Source organism: Hypomesus nipponensis, chromosome 17, assembly GCF_054491055.1.
Source record: "Hypomesus nipponensis isolate SF chromosome 17, ASM5449105v1, whole genome shotgun sequence".
In the NCBI taxonomy this organism is placed as follows: Eukaryota; Metazoa; Chordata; class Actinopteri; order Osmeriformes; family Osmeridae; genus Hypomesus; species Hypomesus nipponensis.
Window position 1 is genome coordinate 14,513,476 of NC_140377.1, and position 22,691 is coordinate 14,536,166.

General features: G+C 41.2%; 2 protein-coding genes across 2 annotated transcripts in view; one reads left to right on the top strand and one right to left on the bottom strand.

The window, feature by feature from the left end:
- Positions 1–17,428, bottom strand: part of luc7l3 (LUC7-like 3 pre-mRNA splicing factor) — a 48,211-nt gene extending 30,783 nt beyond the window's left edge. The window contains exons 1-8 of the mRNA XM_084678798.1: positions 16,643–17,428; positions 15,889–15,955; positions 15,675–15,714; positions 15,397–15,541; positions 15,231–15,305; positions 14,942–15,046; positions 12,906–13,067; positions 7,582–7,928 (exon numbers count right to left, since the gene is read on the bottom strand). Of these exons, the coding sequence (XP_084534924.1) occupies positions 7,582–7,928; positions 12,906–13,067; positions 14,942–15,046; positions 15,231–15,305; positions 15,397–15,541; positions 15,675–15,714; positions 15,889–15,955; positions 16,643–16,741 (1,040 nt within the window). The 5' untranslated portion in view covers positions 16,742–17,428. The remainder of the gene's footprint in view (positions 1–7,581; positions 7,929–12,905; positions 13,068–14,941; positions 15,047–15,230; positions 15,306–15,396; positions 15,542–15,674; positions 15,715–15,888; positions 15,956–16,642) is intronic.
- A 36-nt stretch (positions 17,429–17,464) lies between these two features.
- ankrd40 (ankyrin repeat domain 40) overlaps positions 17,465–22,691 on the top strand; it is a 58,230-nt gene continuing 53,003 nt past the window's right edge. Inside the window, exon 1 of the mRNA XM_084678799.1 lies at positions 17,465–17,996. Coding sequence (XP_084534925.1) covers positions 17,863–17,996 — 134 coding nt within the window. The 5' untranslated portion in view covers positions 17,465–17,862. The remainder of the gene's footprint in view (positions 17,997–22,691) is intronic.

Here is a 22,691-nt window from a genome sequence, read left to right on the forward strand (position 1 = left end):
TATTGGACAAAAATTGAAGGAGTAGCGAAAAAACATTTTTTCTTAAAATTAAAAATGGCGGAAAATCTATATAACCGGAAATTGACGTCATAGGGTGTGTTGAACTTGTCTCAATCCTGGGAATCCTACGGTACCTTGTTTTTGAAAATCGGTCATACGGTTAACAAAAGTTAAGTGTGTAAACACAAGTCCAACTTTGACCCATTGGTGGAGCTAGAGTGCTCCAATGGGAGACATGAAACTTTGAATATAAAGAGGGGACTTTGCATAATGAGTGTGCCAAATTTCACAACTTTTTACCATACGATTCTAGGGGCTGCCATAGACTCCAATGGGAGAGGAAGATTAACTAGAGAGGGTACAATTTCTGGGTAAATTGTAGGGTGTGCTTGCTTGCGTTGGTTGCAGGGGTCCGTATTTAAATTATATTTTACAACTAATATTTCTGTATATTTTATATAAAAATGCCTAACTAAAAATAGCCTACTTTTTTATAAAGATTACATATATTAAAAAAAAAAAAAAAAATTCTGCTCATTTACAACTCAAAATACTAAGAGTTAAGAGTAGAATGAAATAGTTGTCTTCACCATTCCCTCTTGCAGGGGAAATGAGATCAGCAACCTAATAGTTGAATCAAAACAAATACATTTGGCAGACCGGTGTAAAAATTGACCTAATCTCTATGACTTAAATGTCATTGTAAGTTTTTCCCTTCTCGTGATATTTTCAGGCATTTAGCCTACTCACATTGCATTCAATCATTACAACAACAAAAAAACTTTTCAAGCTTATTTTAACAACAATGTTTCCAGCAGTAGCTATCTCAGATGGAATCGCGATTCAAATAGTACTAGGCTAACTGAAAATATGGCCCCAAAAATGTAAATAAGCTTGATATTCATTTATGGGAAAATCATTCATCAACATGTCAGTGGTAGCGCTCATTGTCAGTAACAAGGCAAAATGCGATATAGCCCTGCTGTGTGGAGAAGCTGCCCCGGTAAATTGTAGGCTACTACTACTACTAGATTGTCTTGGTGGCGATTGAGTTGGTTGAATTCGATTTAACGTTACTTCCGTTGTACGGTCTCGGCTGAAATGAATTATTTTCATGAACAGATTGACAAAGTTTAGGCTGTGGCCATGGAGTTCAGGTTAGTAGTCACTAGTCAGATAGTTTCACCCATTGAAAGACTTTTGATTTAAGCAAGGGTAGTGCCGAACATGTGTGTTATATCAAAGTAAAATGAGCAAATAGTTATCACCCAGGCCTCTTTGCTTGGGGCGTTTCTGCAGCTGCCTTGCAGTAAAGCAGTTATCTTCCAGAAGTTAACGAGCTGCGTAACTAATGTTCTGCTGACGCGAGTTTTCGTGACGTTAGTGGCGTCAGTGACTGTGGCTAGCAAGTTAGCCACCGTTAGCTTCACTTTTTGCCACAAAAACTGAATTTCTACTTAAACTGCCCAACTGAACGTAAATCCCAATACAAGCAACTCAATCGCTACCAAGACTAAACGTTTGACAGACAACCTATGTAGTCCAAATATTAACAAAGTTTTAGGGGGGCAAAAATAAATAATAATAATAATAATATATATGTGAGATAACAATGGTTGTGCCCTTGCCAAAGGCAAAGCACACCCAATAATAATAATAATAATAAGAAAAGGTAGAAACACTTAAGTGGCTTTGCTGCTTGGCCAACAATAAAACCTCCTCCTTACGGAGGAATCCTAATAATAATAAATATAGCTGCAAGCAGCGATGGCGGATTCTTCCAAACATTGCGTACCCTTGAAAAATGTATATCCTTCACAAATTGTCATTGCAAGAAAAATACATGCTACAGATTCACCAATGGGATCCAAAATCTGAATGCAATACCATCAAGATCCACAAGGGCCTTTACTTCAAGCCAAGGTGTCATGGGTGTGGGCTTGGTCAGCCCACCAATTCCAGAAAGCCTTGTATCTTTGTACGTCAGGGCGTGGCCTGTAGCACCACATATGGGTAATGGTGGGACATTTGTGGTGTGGTAGTTACTCATGGCCTATACTATCAATGTTTCAGGATTTTGAGAACTTTTGCACACAAAACGGGGAAATACAATGACACAAAAGGTCCTCAAGGGCCTATGCTGAGAACCAAAGAGTGAGTGGGGGCTTGGTCAGCCCACATTGCCCTGAAATGTTGTGTGTGCGTCTCGCCAAGCTCGCGCGTGTCAAGGGGAAAGGCTGAGTGTGTGAGAATGTGGAGGACGCGCGCTGAGGAGCAGGGGAGATATTTCATTGGAAATTTCCCTAGAAATTAGCCAAGCATGCATATTTCAAATATTCACAAAATATCTATTTTTCAACTTAGTCAACTTTTTCTCAGATTTGTGTACTAAACATTCTCAAGAGTCTTCCTATGAACTTGTGATTGATTCAGAGTATCTGGTTTTGACCGACAGATGTGTAAAGCATTATTTTAGCGTTAGCGATAAATTCGATTTGCTATCAATCATTTTTGGAGATATGAAGTTGCCTTTGCACATGGTAATATGTTGTAGTGTCTTCCACCGATATATCAAGGTTGGTGTTGATATCTCAAAGATTTGCCGAGATTTGATAAACTTTGTTGCCGAATTTGATTGGCTGTACCGGACACACGGTTTTGAAAATCCAATAAAAGTGATACCTGAGTGAGGTTTCCTCTGACAATGTTGTCTGCCAATTCTGGGGAAGATTGGAAAAAAACTTGGAAGGAGGAGTAGGCTTTCAAAGGTTTTTGATAAAACCGGAAATTGCAGGAAATCTATACAACCGGAAATTGACGTCAAAGGGTGTTTTGAACTTGTCTTTATCCAGGGAATCCATTGGTGCCTCATATTTGCGTGTGTAAACACAAGTCCAACATTGACCCGTTGGTGGCGCTAAAGTGGTCTAATGGGAAACATGAATGACCAAATTCAAATAAAGCTGCAAGCAGCAATGAGGTGGTCAGGCAGTCAAATGACCTAGAAAACCTTTTAGACATCCTCAGAAGAGGGTAACAAGTAAACGCAGCAAGTTTGGTGTGAATGCATCAAAGATACACTGAGATACACCCCAAGTTTCTGTTTGCTGGCTTAACAGCACATTTTGATTTCCTGTAGCGGGCAAACGGTTTCGAGAAAAAATAAATAAAAAATGTGATAGCTTTAGCGAGGCTTGGTCTGAAGACAATATCTGCGATATTTGGTGAAGATTGGACAACATGTGTAGGAGGAGTAGAGAAAAAACGTTTTCAATTATTTAAAATGGCGGCCGTATCAATTCGGCTATTATCACAACTTATGAGTCACACACGGGAGGTCCCTAGATATCATGAGACAAAGGAATCACTTACTAAAGGCAAACAAATGGTACCTCATTTTTGAAAATCAGTCATACGGTTCAAATGTTTCTCAAAAAGTTACCATATACTAGGGACTGCCATTGACTCCCATTGCACAAAAATAAAAATAATAAAACTAACTTCCTTCCTTACGGAGGAACCCTAACAAAACTAACAATAACAATAGGTTTCGTCCTTACGGAGGAATCCTAATAATAAAACTAACTGAGCTTCGCTGCTTGTCCCCTAATAATAATAATGAAACTAACAAAAACAATCACTCGCAGCTTCGCTGCTTGGCCCCTAATTAGAAGTTGTGTTCATGTAAATATAGTTCTAAACAGCTTTTAATGTCATGTTTGATATGATTTTGTTTCTTATTTACATTTAATAAGAACATTTAGCAGACGTTCTTATCCAGAGCGACTTACAGTAAGTACAGGGACATTCCCCCGAGGCAAGTAGGGTGAAGTGCCTTGCCCAAGGACACAACGTCGATCTGGCAACCTTCTGATTACTAGCCCAATTCCCTAACCGCTCAGCCACCTGACTTATTTTATGTATTACATTCTAGTAATACTTTCAATGTTGTAATATGTATATTTAAAGTGTTATAGTTTGTGCATGCAGTAGTCCAAAATGTATTTACATATTCCCTTGTCTTGCAAAGGCATCACACTTGGGTCTACTGCAGCCTTGAGTAAACCGGTGATGGTCCAATTTGAATTTGTATGCGTTAGACAACCTTTCTTTCATATGGCTGGTGTCCCTATTTTTGTATGAAGGTTTGGGTGTATATATGTAGAACATATATCAATCACTGAGTTGTGTTTACTATACGAGCTCCGGTGCGTTAGGTGCCTAGTTTCATTGTGATTACCTTTGTTAATGATTGCTCCTAAGGTATGTTTATGTTTGATTATGTTTCATTGTTATTGTATTGAATATCTTACCATTTAGATAATAAACTATTCATTGTACATTTAAAGTTACTGGTTCCTTGTACGTATCTAACACTAATGTGGTGAAAACCTTATGCTAGTTGGGTTTATACAGCTAATACTGATAGACATACACTTTCAAAGTAGGTTTTAAAGGGCAATTGATTGCAAAACCAGTTTTACCTTGTCATAGTGGAAAGATTTGAGTTTGGTGTGTAAAATAGACATACAGGGAAACTTAAAGTCCATTGACGCCGCTTTCCTATGCAAATCTCACAATTTTTAACTGCTGCTGTGAAACGATAGGTTTAAAAAAAAAAATCCCTGCGGTGACGTCCCAACGGGTCTCCACCTTTTTTGTCTCTTTGTAACGCCCCAACATTTACCTACAGACTAGCCCACCGGTGTTCTGGCCCAGGAACATAAATGGAGGTCGCGTAAATCTCAGACACTAGTTTTATCTGCGCGCTGGTCTGTGTAGCCTATTTTCACGGGATTTGAAAGAAGAACATTTTTCTAAGGATATTGAAAATGGACCATGGTCGTAAATGCAGTGTTCCAGGCTGTACAGGGAATGCTGACAGTCATAGTCTTCCCACGGAATCAAACAATCGACGGGCATGGCTGATGTTTGTCTATGAGAAGATCCCTGTGAAGTTCGACAAATTTATTCATTCATTAACCATTTCACCAAAGACAGTTTTGAATGAAAACCTTGGACAATTTAAAGACAGATTTGCTAAGCCGTTGTTGCTGAAAAGAGGTGCTGTTCCAACCGTATGCTCATCACAAACGCAAGCTGTAAGTATGATTTTGTCACTAACAGTTAGCCTATTAGCAATGCTAACGTCTCCTGTATCTAGCATAGGTAGAATACCTTACTTAGCAAATTACTTTAGCTAGCTGTAGTTGGTATTAGAAGGAATACTTCCGAAAAAATAGCCAGAAAACGAATAGCAGTCTAGCCTATTGTTAACGCCTGTGTTGATTATCTATTTGAAAGAACTGGAGAAAGGCAGGTGCCAGATACAGGATACGTTAGCATTGCTAATAACTGTTACCGACAAAATCATACTACAGCTTGCTGTTGTGATGAACATAAGGTTGGAACGCACCTCTTTTCAGCCACACTTCAAAGCAAATCCTACATTGTCCCAGGTTTTCAAACCAGTCCTGGTGAAATGGTTCGCGCAAATGTGTCGAGGGTCTAACTACAGGGATCTTCTATGCTACGGTATAAACAAACATCAGCTATGCCCGTCTCGTCAATGTTAGCTAGACTCTAGCTCATCTGCTTTTTATTAACGCTGATTTGCAAGGAATTCTAGATAGCGAAAACATCTAGACTGTAAGTTTAGCTTGCTGACGCAAGAGCATAGGTAGAATGTGTGATGATTTAGCCTAGTTTATTGGCAATGGGGCTAACGTTATTTTATGTTCCTGACTGTGTTTCATTCAAATAAATAACCTGTGTTGTCATGGAAATCTACAATTCAAGATGCGTATTTGTCCAGATCTATTTTTCAGCAAGATAGCTAGAGGTAACTGAAGCTGAGTTGAATCACGATAGTTTGTTTGCTAAGCTGTAGTGCTAACGCCCGGGGCATTTTCAGCTCAACGAATGTTACATACCCTATTTGGAGACCTTAAGGAACAGTGTGAAATACCCCAAAACCCCAGTCAATCACCCTTTTAACTTCAGGCCTCTGAGTCACTTACGGTGCGTTCACACTGCAGCGGGGCGGGCAGAGCAGGGCGTCGGCTTCCCATTCATTTTCAATGAAACCAGGCGTTGATGCCCGCGTAGGGCATTGTGGGAAGGTGAGCGGGGCGGCGACGCTCGCGTAGGGCATTGTGGGAAGGCGAGCGGGGCGGCGAAAGTTGGATTTTCTGAACTTTATGTAAATGAGGAGCGTGAAAACGCCAGCGATGGCCAATTGGGTTGGTTTCTTGTTTCTTGTAACGTAGCAACTGTTGGTAATGGTAAACATTTCTAGGTTTGACAATTTTCAAGATGGAAGAGCAACTCATCGTATGTGTGTCTTCACACCCAGTATTGTATGATACGTCTATGTTAGATTACAGCGACGTAAACCAAAAAAAAATATGCCTGGCGCAGGGTTGCTGAGGTTGTCGGCCTCCTTGGTGTGTTGTATTTTGTACTTTAATTCAGTTTCTTCACATTACGTAACTTTCTTCTGTGCTAGCTGCATAGTCTAGCTAGCTCACCCGGCACACGATTGACATTCAACGCTGAAATGCTGGCTGGCGGCCACTCGCTATCCATACAGTAAATGTGTAGAGGCAAGTCATAATCTAGCGAATGATTTGCACAGATTTCGAGTAATATAATAAAAGGTTACACATGTCAACGTTTATGTCTGATGCATCTTTTTTTCCAGCCGGAAAAAGACCCGTTACATAGAGTGCGGGTGGCATTTAATCTTTCACGCGGCCTAAAAAAAGTGTGGAAAAAGATAACCTATTGTGTGCTGAAGATAAGATCATGTCAGATCTAGAAAGCGTGTCGGATTCTTGCTTAATGTGTGTAAAAGTTGTATTTTGTCTGCACATTTGCCATGACATTATAGAACTACAACAGTGATTTAAGAGAACTACAGCTCTGAATGAATCTGTCTGGCACGCCCCCGAGCGTGGTGCACCGTGGGAAGGCCGGCGGTGCTAAGCGGTAAAAAAGTCTGCAGTGTGAACGCACCGTTATAGTAGGCTGGGTTTGCCGCAGCATTTTGCAGCTAAGGCAACCGCCTAAGCAACACAAGCCTGCTTTTTTTTATGAGCAATATCCGGAGAACAGGACAGATATTACTCTGTCTCCCTTTCATTCCAAACCGTGACCAATGCCAGTCTCCCTTCTCTGCAGAACGCATAAAATAAAAAGCCCCCCCAGGGCTTTCCATGCTTTCCAAGAAATACCGTAGCCTCTGGGGTTCAGTTTGCATACTGTGATGGTGGTTAAGTCCATATCCATAGTAGCGATAAACCGCTGATTAGTGAGAATGCATACTTTAAGGTCGGTGCCCTGACCAAGTTACGATTTTTACCTACGTCCGAGTTTCTTGTCATTGACTGTTTAGCGCTCGAGGTTACAAGTAACTTACTTGCACGAAATTGGAGTCAGATATTAACGAGTCAATCTCCCTGCCATTTACTCACAGCCGGGGAGTATCGAATACCATGACATTTCACTGGTACTGGTAACAAGTTACTAGTTAGTGCTAGTGTGTAGAAATGGGGTTGGTACTAGTTAGTGCAAGAGTACCTTGTGCATTTGCGCTCCCTCTCCTTCTCCCTGCTCCTGGACCGCCGGCGCTCCCTGGAGCGACTTCTCTTCCTGTCAGACGCCCGGCTGGAGTGGCGGCTGTTGGAGTGGCTACGCCTCCCTCGCCTCTCCCGGTCACGGTCTCTCTCCCTCTCACGCTCCCGCTCTCTCTCCCGTTCCTTCTCCCGTTCCTTCTCCCGCTCCTTCTCCCGCTCCTTCTCCCGCTCCTTCTCCTCCTCTTCTTTGCGGACCTTCTCCCTTTCCTCCCTCTCTCGCTCCCGGTCCTCCTTCTCCTTCTTGCCCTTGTCCTCTCCCACCGGGTCCTCTGAGCGTCGGCGAAGTTTCTCCTGGATAAGCACAAAACAGCCCGCATGACACCCCGTCAACACTAGTTCTTTGTGCATTCATGACTACTGATACGCTACATGTAGGCCTGCAACTATGGATGTCACGAGAAGCGATACTTACGATACCTTTCGATGCTAAAATAACAAAACACTGATGATGCCCATTTTATTGAAGCACCGTAAGTGCCGATTCCAGATGTTAGCATCGGTGCTGCGCCTCTTCTGGTACTGATGGGGGCAGTATTCAGGAGTGTTCCAATCGACATTTACATTCAGAAAACCAAGATGGCAACTGCAGCTGCAGCGATCGCCCCACCTCGACTTGTTTACAACAAGGGCACAAAAAGTTGTGTTCGGAAATAGCCTACTTTGCATATGTCAAAATTAATCCGCAGAAGCCACTATGCAGAAGATGCTACCGTGTTCTTCAGATCAAGGGAGGCAATACTTCCAATTTAGCCAAGCAACTGAAAAATCGTCATCCGGATTTGTTTAAAGAATTCAAAGTGAGCCGTTCCAGAAGAAGCGCAGCACCGATGCTAACATCTGGCACCATATAAAATAAAACAATGTTCGTTGTGGTCGCGGCAAAGTTCTGAATACATCCAAAGAATGCACTTTTTCTGTTTATTAATCTGTCATACACGTTACAGGATGTTTGCGATGGTGGGTACTAGGGTTACAATGGTTTATGTTATGTACGTAGTTTAGGTTAGCTAAGCTGTAGTTTTAACGTTAGCCTATAGCCTACCTTGGTTAGAAGGTAAACTCATGTTCATCTCGTTAGCTGAATGGCTTAATTGCACTGTATTATGTTGTGCTATGCTCTGATGCGCATGTTTTGTATGTCTTATGACATTTTGCTATTTTTCACAATTTTTTTTTTTATAAGTTCATGTTTCAAGTACATGGAATCTTAAATCCTTTTTTTTAACCATGGTATCGAAATTGGCATCGAGAATTGTATAATTTTACTGGTATCGGCACCGACTACTAAATTTTTGGTATCGTGACACCCCTAGCTGCAACTAACAATTATTTTAGTAATTTATTAATCTGTCGATTCTTTTTTCGATGAATCGGATAAAAAAACAAAAGCATTAATTTCCAATTCTTTATTCAAAAACAGAACTGACAGTGCAAATTCACAATTTTGAAAAAGTTATTAATTTAAGCGTGGATTTAATGCTATTTTCAGAGATGAGCAATTTATTTGAGTTTTGTTTAAAACATTTTTGAAAATTGAAAGGTTGTGGAAGTAGGCCAGACTTTATTAGAATAATCTGGTGTATATGTAAGATTTTTTGACACAATTCTGAAAAAAAGTTAAGATTTGCGAGGATTAAGCTATTTTAAAGATTAGTGATTTTCTATCATTTTATTTGAAACTTAATTTAAAAAGTAAAGGTTGTGGAAGTATACCAGACATTGTTAAGATACTCTGGTGTCTGTCTGAGGTTTTATATTCATATAAATATTATGTAAGTCTACTTTTTTCAAAATGGTAGGCCTATGGGTAGTTTTCACCCGGTCCCGAGCGTAACGCTACAAAGTAGCGTCTTCTGAATGTGAGACGAATGTCTAATATGAAACTAACTTCACTTTGGTCAATTAACACACCTTTGACGTATTTAGTGTGAAGTGCTCCCACACCGTGGATGACTTAGGTTGTACTGATTTCTCTGCCACGTGTTTCAGAACAACGTTAACAACGTCTCTCCGACGGTCTTTCCTCTACCTCCGCTTTGCTCCACACTCAACTCCACTTTTTTTTTTTATACTCGCTGCGACTTATTGAGTAGTGTAGGCCTAAAAGGGGTGTCAGATGACTGAGCGGTTAGGGAGTCGGGCTATTAATCAGAAGGTTGCCGATTCGATTCCCGGCCGTGCAAAATGACGCTGTGTCCTTGGGCAAGGCACTTCACCCTACTTGCCTCGGGGGAATGTACCTGTACTTACTGTAAGTCGCTCTGGATAAGAGCGTCTGCTAAATGACTAAATGTAATAATCGCGCAACACAACAAATCGATGATGCAATTCGTTGCCAGTGCTTTTTATAATCTATTTTAATCTATTTAATTGATTTGTTGTTGCAGCCCTAGCTACATGTCAAGTCTGAGAAAATCATCTTAAGTCCCCCCACCATGCAGTCATACATGAGCTTGAATCACGCATAATGTTGGCCAAGTGACAAAGGTCTGGATCGTGGGTGTTGCTAAACCCCTTTTACTGGGGCACGTTCAAAGTGTCTGTCATAGTGACATTTCACGTTAGGTCTACCACTTTTGACAAGGGCAACCGTCTCATTGCAGATTAAACACATCGGTTTTGTGCTCCCCACCGGGAACACAAACGCCAACTAGTCAGTCCATTCTTTTCTGAAATTGGCGATTTTCGGAATCAACTTTTCGCTGGGTTTTGTCACGCCATGATTTTTGCTAAGGAAGAAACAGGTAGGCTAGCTACCGTTAGCAAATCGATTAGCCTGCGTTGTTGCAAATGACACACACAACCTGCGTTACCTACAAAGGTTGCGGCCAACGTTGAGTAGGGATGGGTATCGAGAACCGGTTCTGTAAGGACCCGGTTCCAAATTTCTCAAAACCCGAATATCAGTTAAGGTCCAAGCTTATCAATACCGCTATCGAGACTAATATAATGTGACATTGACTTATGTCTCGAGAAATAAGTAATGTTATTTAAATCAAATCACTGGTGCTCAAACATACAACGTTTGACTAATAAAATGACTAAATTCAATTGAATGGCCTGCCAACCAGCTTTAAACTAAACAAAGAATTTTATTGCCTCACGCGCTACTTGGCTTCATTTATCATTTTGTTGCTAGCAACGATGGCAGAACGCACGAAACGGTCAAAGTCTTGGCTACATTTTATTAAAGATAAAGACGAAGCAAAGTGCAATATATGTTCTTAAGTTATTTCTTGTAAGGGGGGAAACACTACTGCGATGAACAAGCACCTCAACGTTGTGCATCAGATAAAAATAAAATGCAGTACTTAGACTGTCTTCGAGTCGCAACGGTGCCAACTCCAGCTGCCTTTGCAGCACAATCCTCTGGTGAGCGCACCTCAACTCCGTAGCAAGTTTCAATCGTTGACAATAATAAGCCAATTCAGGGTTCAACAGTGCTACTATTTCACATGCATATGCCCCTAAAATTTGATGTGTGCGCAAACTGTAAAAATTGTTTACGAGCACAGTGTTTCAGTAAAGACTAGCTTCCCCCCCTCGCTGCTGATCATTCAAAACATAGTCACCGTGAGCATGGCTCTGATATCAGGTGCCTTTCGTTGAAACGTGTTCAACTTTTCATAAAGTTGATGAGCTTGACAATGTCATTTTTCGTCAACCAACCAATCACAGTCTAGTTACTCATCCAGGTTGTGGATAGGACATCTGTAGTGGACAGATTTAGATTTAGCCAGAGTCAGGATCCATTGTGCCTATATGCTCCTTTGAGCCAGCTTCCTCCTGAGAGCAACACCTTCCCCTTGTTCTATCTGTTTTACTTAAGATATAGAAAAGTATCAATAGTGGTATCGATAAAGACTCGAATCGTTAAGCAGTCTCGAAAAGGGTATCGATATCGATAAAAATTAACAATACCCATCCCTAACGTTGAGTGAATGAGTTGTCATGGTAATTTCAGTTATTACAGCTCCTGATTGGAGCTTTAGATGGACACGGAAAATATAAAGCACATCTAGTAGGAAAAAATATATAGGCTATAGCACAAAATCACGCACCAATGAATTGCGTCTAGGTATTGCGGTCCGGATCCGGACCGGAGTCCGTTTATTGAGTACCCACCGCAGAGAGTAAAAGATATGCAGCAAGAATAAACACTAGTGGTTCACGCTTGCGCGCATAGGTTACTGCTGATTTGCTTATTTCCTATTTACTTGTTGTTTGGTGGAGGCAATCCAGAATTACTGTTGGTGCAATTATAATCAGACCTCCCCCCCTTAAAAAAAAACTCTTCGGATCTGCACGATTCACGCAAGTCTCCCAAACTGATGTGAAAAAAGTGGGAGGCGCCGAAAATCGCGCTGTTTGCATCCCTGTTATTGATCCGTGTTTTAATTTGGCCGGACGTTGTAAACATTCGGGGATTAGCCCAAACCTAAGACGTATTCTGGGTCTGATGTGATGCAAAATAGGGAAATGATTGTCAACGGGAAGCAGAAACATGCATCAAGCTTGGCTGAGTACTCTCACCAAGTTCGAGAGCGATACCAACTTGGGTTGAATGCCCGAGGACCTTGCCTGAAAATGCGCATGGGGTACGTTTGCAGAACCAGCTGCCTCCGAGTGCTTTCATTCAATTAATTGTGAGAGATGTAGTTTATGGTCAATGCGTGCTGTAAAGCAGCATAGACATTTCAATGTCCCATTTAAGCTCTCGCGGGCCACATACAATTACGTGGCGGGCCACATTTGGCCTGCCTCAGATATGGAATTAATAATTTAATTTGTTGGCACTAGTTTAGGTCACTGCATAAAAAGTTGGCTGCTGTGTGTTAATTACCTATTGACTAAAAATGACTAAAGTTTGGCTTGTTTTGAGTTGTTGTTGAAAGTAAACATACTGAATTTCAAACTTACACCAATTATGGTAACCAGCTAGTTACTAATTTATAGAAATAACACTTTCATGAAGTTAGAAAGTGTTCAGACAATTTTGCAAGCTAGCAACCAAACTCAACCAGTTTAGCAACATTTTGTGCACACATCTTGCTTTCAAGACTTTCAAGAAAATAAAAAAGCAGTATGGGTAATGGGGGGCCTGTTCCCCTGAACAGATTTTTGTCTAGCAACGCTCCTGGATGTTTCTCAAAGCTATTGATCTTAGTAACCCCTGTGGGGATTGGACTTCTGATTCTCCTAAACCTTCCCTGTATACCAATACCCTCGTGGATCAGGAACCGCCTTGTCAGGTGGTCATGGACTGACCTTGAGCTCCTCCACAGTGGACTTGATCTTGGCGTAGCCCATGTGCTGCTTCCCCATCAGGTGGTCGTCCACGCGCGACTGGGCGTCACCCACAATGAGGAAGGCGCCGCACACCTCACAAACCTCCATCTGCTTCTCCTGGGCCGCAAAGCTCTCAATTGTCTGGAACACAAAGAGCACACGTCATAACTGGGGATGCCAACGGTTATGACCAATCACGTGGTTGAATATAATTGCAGCACTGGCTAGGAAATGGGATCACTTAACAGTACCAGGACTGCCCCCTGACAGCACCTTGGCTGTGGCTGTCAACCACTCCTACTTTGCGTTACTTGGATTACTGCTGACATTAGGGCTGCACGATTAATCGAATTTTAATCACAATCTCGATTTCGGCTTCCCACGATCAAATTCGCATGATCGAGCGATATTTAAAATGCGTCATTCCGTTCATAGAACGCTCCTTATCAATTCTTTTTTTTTTTTTGCAAAGCCAATCTAGCGTTCCGTAAACCAATAGGTGCGTTCGACATCGGCTGTGGCTGCATGAAACGACCAGCGAGAGTTGCCGCTTGCTGTCGGGGAGGAGTTATAAACGTCTCCTTAAGTCGGAAAATTTTTCATTTTATGTATTGGGCTATGGTTAACTTTTTCTCCAATCTGCAGGCTGCAGCCGGCTGCGGCGCTGCATGGAGTCGAATACACCTAAAGTCTGATCACGTGCCTCCATGAGCCAGTCAGAGTTGTTCCCTGCACCATGCAGCTCAGTTTCTAGATGTAGACGGTTACAGACAAGAGTAACGTGAGGAAAATTCTGCAACAGATAGCAGTCGGTCATAAGGCTGCTATCTTAACAAAGAAAACAAAAAAAACTACCTGTGACCTGCCTTCGCTAATCCCTAAAGCCTTATTTTAGATACAGTACGAGTTTAGATAGCTTGCAAATACAGAGGATAGATCGAAGTTGAGTTAGCCAATGTCGTTAGCGATGCTAGCTAACGTTAGTTTGCTAGCTAACGTTAGTTTGCTAGCTGTATAACATTTAACTGGGTCTTGCAGCGCTGCTTAATTTACTGAAATTATACTGAAGTTTAGATAGCTTGCAAATACAGAGGATAGATCGAAGTTGAGTTAGCCAATGTAGTTAGCGATGCTAGCTAACATTAGTTTGCTAGCTAACGTTAGTTTGCTAGCTGTATAACATTTAACTGGGTCTTGCAGCGCTGCTTAATTTACTGAAATTATTCTGAAATGTTATGTTCTACTAGCCATTAGCCTACTTGAGCTAGGCACAGTTTTCCAATTCCTCTTTCAAGTAATAAGCCCCCGTTCAATTGATAAGCATTAAATTAGCTGCAAGGTCTGTAGAGATCTTGGGACTAAGCCACTCGAGCGAACACAGATCTGTGTTTTGCTAATGCAGAATTCGGTCAAATAAAAAAGGTAAAATAAACATAATGAGTGGAACATAACATGAAGTAACGTGACATTTTATTTTGTGTGAGTTTTAAATTGTCCAGTGGGTAAGTACATTTCTCTTCCACTTGCCCTACAAAAAAATCCACGTGTCCCGGACAAGCGAACAAGCCTTAATGTCGAGCCCTATGTATTTGTTTTTTATTGATGGTATATTTTGAGTTTTATTCACATCCATTATGCAGGTACAAAGCATTGTGACAATAAAATGTGATTAGGTTAAAATCAACAAATAATCGTGATAATTAATCGTGATCTCAATATTGATCAAAATAATCGTGATTATCATTTTGGCCATAATCGTGCAGCCCTAGCTGACATTACTAAAAATATTTGAGATGCACTGAGTGCAGTTTACTTCCAAGTTGATTCCATATACTTGTAAAAATAAATAAAATAAACTCCAAGCAGAAAAGCTCAGCGCTGCACCAGCCCCTGTAGACAGTGCTCAGCACACACTTTCTGCAAAAAAATAACCAGAGTTCCTGGTGGGGGGACAACCTAGGCCTTTGTCCCCTCACGTCCGGTCCTGGGTTTGGGGGCTGGAGAGAGGGACTCACCGATGGGGTGGAGCTTAGCAGCTCCCTCTCCTCCTTGAGCTGCTCCACCAATTTCATCATGCCCTGGGCCTCCTCCACCTTCCCCTCAGAGCCCAGCTCCTCAATCTAAAAACAACCAAACAAGCTGAGCTTACACAACAAAAATACATTTGTGTATGTGTACTGTGAGTGGAACTTAAAGACCGCCATGGGGAAAATGTATGTAGTTACGTGGGTGACTTCAAAATCTCCACTGTAGGGTATGGTTGTTACCCCTGACCAACTGCAGTCAGTGTGAAACCTGTCTTACCTGCATGACCAGGTCCTCAATCTTCTCTGTCAGAACCAATGCCTTCTCCTCATTCTTGCCTGATGGACCAGGTCCCTACAGCAGAAAAGGACACAGAAGAACATGATAGTTTAGGTGTGTTTGAGGTTGGCTAAGTAGAACATCTTGAAGACATCTTGGCACATACTCCTGCATTCTGTTGGGCCTGGGAGAGGGCTAGGCGGGCATGGCCTCTTCGGATCCTCCTCTCCACCTCAGCCAATAGGGACTGCAGGTAGCGCAGGAAGTCTCTCTCATAGCCTTCCTTCATGAATCGTGAGCTCTTCTCATACCTGGACAGTAAGGGGGAAACGCACACAATTGAATAACATAGCGAAAGAACACGTGCAGTGATTTTTTATGATTTATGTTGGACTTATAACACAAACAACAGCTGATTGTGAAAATTATGTGAGGAGCACTTACGTTTTCCTAAGATTTTCATCATGGATTTTTTCGCAGGGGCCTATTAAAGCAAATTATGTTTAATTTCAGCAACAATTTACCATTTAAAGACATTCAACCTCTCATTTCCTCATAGTTATGTTGCAACTTGGAGAAAGGCTATGCCCAAACCTAAATTAACTACTAGTTCAGTAGCCAACGAATTTTTTTTACGAATAGCTAGTCCTTTACTTACCCAAGTCAGACCGTGTGTTTGTAAATAATTCAGCTGGACAGAACCCACAAAGATAGTATCTGCAGACCTAGGAGATACAATTATATAAATGTATTTAGCCTGAAATTACTCAATCACATTTTATAATCACAATCAGTCTATTAAATATATTTGCCTTAGCCTATTATTCGTAAACTGTCATGACAAGTAAAACCAAGTGACTGGTTGCACCCCCAAAATCCCAAGGTGAAGCATGAGCAGTTTCCACCCAAACAAACATTCATGGATAGTTATTGACGACTAGCTAATCACGTTAGCTGGACCGAGCTAGCTAGTAGGCCTGTTCAGTTGCACCCCCTGCACGTCTCGGGTCGGCGGTTTAATTGTAGAGGCCAAGCAGTCTGTAATGTAGGCAGGTAACACGTCAACCATAGAGACGAGCTATTTGGGCTGCAGACTAGACTAGTGCTGATATAAGTTAAGCTGCACAAGCAAGGAGGAGAACATGCCGTCCTCGCTCTGTTGTTGAAGCGCAGTGTGTGTCTGGCCGGCTGCGTCGCCAAGCCAATGCTAGCGAGTGCTAGCACTAGTCTACCTATTGAACACTTAACTAACTAGTAGACAATACAACAAGTCAAGCAAACACATTGTGTACATTTTACAGTGTAAGTTCAGATAACATAACTGTTCCATAACGATATTATTAGCCTGCAAACGTGGTTAAAGGCTAAGCTTGCCTTGTCACTAGCTAACTGGCACGCATTAGCTAACTTACTGTCTCGTGGTCCCAGCGGACGTTGCATCGTTTTTCGTCTGGGGCCAAGTTTCTATCTCGGCCCATCAATTCATCGAGTAATTGGGCTGCAGAAAGCATTTTGCCTTAACTGAAAGACCAGAAACTATTCTCCGATTTCACACCATTTATGTGTGGAGTGTAAAATCTCCCAGATCGGATTTTAGATCAAAATGGCAGCTGGCAGTGGCGCTTAGACGGACACTACAGTGGCTCTACCCAATGTGCACCGGGTGAGTGTATCATTATGTTTGGGTTAGTAAAATAACGCCACCCACTGCAATGGATGAGTATCCGCGGAAACGGTGTCCAAAGTCTTAGTTTGTACTAGTTACAAAAGTTAACTTTGTGTGCATAGTACAATAAAATATATAATATTTTTGCGATGATACGAGCTTTTCTTTTAGATAACGCGGAAAAATGCGTTTTCCAATGCGTTAAGGCTAGCCTAGCCTACTGTTGACGGAGTTTATTTGCATACACTATGCTACCCAGTTAAAACTGCGTAAGCTTTAGTTTTACGAGGACATCATATAACTGTAGTGCTCTTGGTTAATGTTTTCTTTCTTCGTCTTTGAATGCCAGTTGTTCCTTTCAGTCTCATGACAGAATTTTGGAGGTGGAAACAAATCCCCGGGCCCAATAATCTTGAAGGTATGTGCTTAATTTTATCTTGATGTTGTTGAGTATGCCTGTATTATTTAACCATAACAAACAGCTATTGGGTTCAAAGTTGCTGTCTGCTCTGATCAAAGAACGTCTAGGGAGGAACTCAAAGCGAAGAGCTCACACTGTTGTTACAGAAAAAACTGCCCCCCCGACATGGGAGGAGTAGTTGACAGCCCATCGCCGGAGCGCAGACTATATAGCTAACACGTTATTCAATTTAAGCGTGGTGACCGGAGGTGTGGCGATATATCTAGACAAATCCCCTAGTTTGGTTAGCGTTGACAATTAGTTTTGTCCGATGAGAAGAACATCCAGCTATTATCTGCGAACATCATCAACTTGTGCTAGTCGAAACGTAAGCTAGCTAGCTGGTAGCCAGGAAGCTAACCTACTGTAGCTGGCTAAGTCTGTTGTCAATAGACTCGCTAGCTAGATGTAGCTCAAGCTATTTCGAGCCATTCTGAGCTAAGTAAGAGTATACAGTAACGTATTACTGTTTTCTATGACATCGACACATTAATCATCAATTCAAAATGTCAACAACTTCGCTGGATAAGGAATTGCAGGAGCGGTTGAGAGAGGCGTCTGCGCTTGGGGACATTGACGAAGTGCGGAATTTAGTAGAGAGCGGAGTAAATGTCAACTCACAAAATGAAATAAATGGATGGTAAATATTTTCAATTGACAAATATTTAGATGACGTAAAGAACGAGTTTAGTATAAAGCTTTCCATCACACAACTGCGATACAAATCTGCTGTGTAAAACAACATGCTTCTGTGTTGAAAATTGGCATCTTAAAATATTTTTGTGGAGCGAGGCTGGATAAAAATACTTGTATCCAATTAATGTAGCTGGCCAGCAAGCTCATTCAGTAGTCCAACTTTCCACGATCCTAAAGCCTGCAAAAATGTTTTGCCGTCTGTTAAACTACACACCCTCTTGACAGCTGATTCGCTAGTTTCGGCACTGGATGACTGGTATGACATAACAATTCAATGCCTATTATAATATATTATACCATGGTCTGGGTGAATACTCTATTCTGATTGGCTGCAGGGGTGTCCATTATGTAAGGGATAATGCCCTATGAGGTGTCCAATATCACCTGATAATTGACGATGCGGAGGCGTGAACGGTTGCTTCGGCAGAGTCCATTATCAGGTGAGATTGGCCACAAAGGGCATTATCCCGCTTATACCATAGTCACTTGCCAACAATTTTTTTACAAACATTCATTTGTTTTAAGGCGTTTTGCATCTAACATTTTTCAACATTAACCAACTCTGATATTTCTAGTCCGCTCAGCTCATAGAACCAACACCGGCTTTCCTTTGGCTGAGCTATTAGCCCAAAAGATAACGTTATGCTAGCAGGATTAACATTGTGTACGGTTGACAAACAGTAGCCTAAATATCATTGGTGGCCAAGCCGCGACGTGGCCAAGCCACCTAGAGGGTTTCTACCTTTTCTTTTTATTGGCTGTGCTTTGCCTTCGGCTAGGGCACAACCATTGTTATCTCACATATATATTATTGTGAGAATGCTGTTCAGCAATCAGTTCTTCTGCCGTTTTTTGGCCTTTAACCAGTCCTGCATACTTTCACCGATTCCATTTTTTTTTGTATCAAAACGTTCAGCTCCTTCGTCCTATAACTTCTGGTATTTCTCACTTTTATACTTTTTAAATAATTAAGGTTTTTCTGCAAATTAAACATTTTGCTCCTTCTCTCTCTAACTTCAATGGAGAGGTGGGTAAAATTCGTCAGAGAATTTCGAAAGTAGACGTGTTTTTAAACTGCCGATTTTTTTGGATTGGACGTATAGTTCTGCGTCTAGGTTAACTTGTTTGAGATGTGGATTCGGGCTAAATTTGTGATTCTCTCTACCCAGCTTGTTAGCGATCACAGCTGCGCCATCACAACCAACAGACACGCACCATGAAAGCAGAATTGGGTGACGTTATGGAAACTGCCATAAGAGTTGTATTTCTGACCGCATAGACACAAAGGATATCAATGGTTTCGGCAGAGTCTTGGGTCTCAGAATTTTTTTGGGATTGGATGTACAGTTTTGCGTCTAGGTTAACTTGTTTGAGGTGTGGATGCTAGGTAAATGTTTGTTTTTCTCCTGCAATCGAGCTAGCGCGATATGGCTCTCCATAAAACGGTTCGACTTTTTCTTCAACTACAGTATCGACCAAATTGGCCAAACAAGGTATGTACATTGAGCTTAAAGTGTACATAATCTAGCAGGATCGTTTTTATTTAAGCAAGTTTTAGAGAAATATAAAAAATCGAGGCGCGACTGTCATACCTGACCGTCACAAACAGCCGAACCAGGGCTGGGGTAGTTTAGCTACGCTAAGCTTAGCTAAGGCCGATTTATACTTCTGTGTCTCCGTTAACGGACAGACGCACGCACGGAGTCGGACAGATTGGTTGAATTTATACTACTCCGACGGCTCTGCATGCTGAAAGCTATTCACCGCTAGAACAGTAGATGGCGCTGCACTGCAATGCTCGCTAGGTTATTGAAAAGTCTGAGCAAATTTACAAATTAGCCGCTTCATCAATAAAATAAGCACATTCTTAGCAACTACACTGCCCATTTCTCGTCACATTTTAATTCATATGCTGATTTACATGTACTGTTTAGCTGAAATATGAATTGTAAAAACTTACAACAATGGTGGTCAAAGGATTCTGTTCTCTTGTTGGTCAGGGCAACCCCGCCCTTGACGCAACCGGTTCTTAATACGGACCAATCACAGCCAAGGGGTATCCGTAAAAAGACGCACGGACAGACGGATAGTCAGGAAAATCAGGAGGTACACACAGAGCTCTGCAAGGGCTCTGCGAGGACACGCAGAGGGCGTTTCTTGACGGAGAGGGCGTTCCCCGTGTGCGTGTGCGTAAAAACGCAGAAGTATAAATCAGCCTTAAGTGTTTGCTGCAGATGGCGTTAATCCTACGAACAAACGCTTCGTAACTGTAAAGCTTTTACTTTTAATTGTCGATATTGAACACAGATGTAAAGTAACTTGTCTTTATTCTAAATATCTTCTCTGTCTTCAATTTGAAGTAGTAGATCTACATACCACTTTGACACACTTGCAAGAAATGATCTGCTGGTTAGATATAGCATGATCTTGTTATTTACTATAAAAAACTCACCAGAGACAATGACAACATCACCAACCCTGCACTATGAATGATTATTTTGATGTAATCTTAAATTAAGTGTCTGAACAGGACTGGGTGTGCAGGCACGCATGATTAGTTTGTCCTCCGTTTTGAGATTCTAGGTTAGAAGTGTTGCCAGTCTGTTGTCAATGACCAGCGGTTGCTACGTTTTTCCAGCAAGTTCCAGTCATTCCATTGTTGTCCTCTTACCTTCAAATTCGTTCAACCCAGACTTGAGCAACTGGTTTTCTGTTCAATTTTCACATTTTCCTGCAGCTCATCTTTCTGAAATGTTCCCCTTTTTGTTTTGCATTTTCCATCCAACTGCCAGTACTTTTGCATCTTTTTTCTCTTTTCTGTACTTTTCTGCCTTCATCTTGCTGCAGGTCCTTTCTAACATACATTTCAGGCCTTTTAAAACACCAGCAAATGACTTTCTACTAAATTTTCAAATTCTTCTGAATTATTTATCTTTTTGCATTATTCTTCTCATTTTTTAGTTTAATGCCTTCGTCCAGCCCCTATTTAAAATACCTTTCGGGTGCTTTGAAGCTTCAGCTTATAACTTTCTACAAAATGTTAAGCTTTTTTAGCATGGTCAGCTATCCCCATTCAGGTTTTTAGCATTCTCACGGCTGTTTCGCAGGAACAACCTTTTCTAGTTATTATTCTTTTTGCCCCCCTAAAACTTTGTTAATATTTGGACTACATAGACAACCTAGGTGTCAAACGTTTCGTCTTGGTAGCGATTGAGTTGCTTGTATTGGGATTTACGTTCTGTTGCGCAGTTTAAGTAGAAATTCAGTTTTTGTGGTGAAAAGTGAAGCTAACGGTGGCTAACTTGCTAGCCACAGTCACTGATGCCACTAACGTCACTAACGTCACAAAAACTTGTGTGACTATCTCTAGCAGAACATTAGTTAAGCAGCTCCTTAACTTCCGGGAGATAACTGCTTTACTGCAAGGCAGCTGCAGGAACGCCACAAGCAAAGAGGCCTGGGTGATAACTATTTGCTATTTCACTGAAGCATGACATTAGCCTGTTACCTGTTACCAGGGCCACACATACTACAGCGGTCTATGATGCATCTGTTTTCAATCGTTAGAATTAACATTCCTCACAAAAACATTTTCGTTGTAGGTTTTATTATGACACTAGATTACAAGTAAACAATTTGTGGGTGAAATTATCATAACCTTTGGTTTCAAACCAGTGTAGCTCACTGCTACGCAGTAGCCTATCTAGTACGTAACAAAAACATCTCCACAACTGTTTACAGTACTAGTAGGAAGTCAAACGGCGGCACATGTTCAGCACTACCCTTAATTAAATCAAAAGTCTTTCAATGGGTGAAACTATCTGACTTGTGACTACTAACCTGAACTCCATTTCCACAGCCTAAACTTTGTCAATCTGTTCATGAAAATAATTCATTTCAGCCTAGACCGTACAACGGAAGTAACGTTAAATCAAATTCAACCAACGCAATCGCTACCAAGACAGTCTAGTAGTAGTAGTAGTAGTAGTAGCCTACAATTTACCGGGGCACCTTCTCCACACAGCAGGGCTATATCGCATTTTGCCTTGTTACTGACAATGATCGCTACCACTGACATGTTTATGAATGAGTGATGTTCCCCTAAATAAATGTCAAGCTTATTTACATTTTGGGGGCATATTTTCAGTTTGCCTAGTACTATTTGAATTGCAATTCCATCTGAGATAGCTACTGCTGGTAACGTCGTTGTTAAAATAAGCTTAAAAAGGTTTTATTTTTATTTTATTAATTTATGAATGCAATATGAGTCGGCTAAATGCCTGAAAATATCACGAGAAGGGGAAAAACTTACAATTACATTTAAGTCATAGAGATTAGGTCAATTTTTACACCGGTCTGCCAGATGTATTCGTTTTGATTCAACTATGAGGTTGCTGATCACCATTCCCTCTTGCAGGGGAAATGAGAAGACAACTATTTCATTCTACTCTTCACTCTTAGTAGTTAGAGTTGTAAATGAGCAGAAAAAAATATGCTTTTAAATATATGTAATCTTTATTAAAAAGTAGGCTATTCATTTTTATATAAAATATACAGAAATATCAGTTGTAAAATGTATTTTAAATACGGACCCCTGCAACCAACCGGCAAGCACACCCTACAATTTCCCCAGAAATTG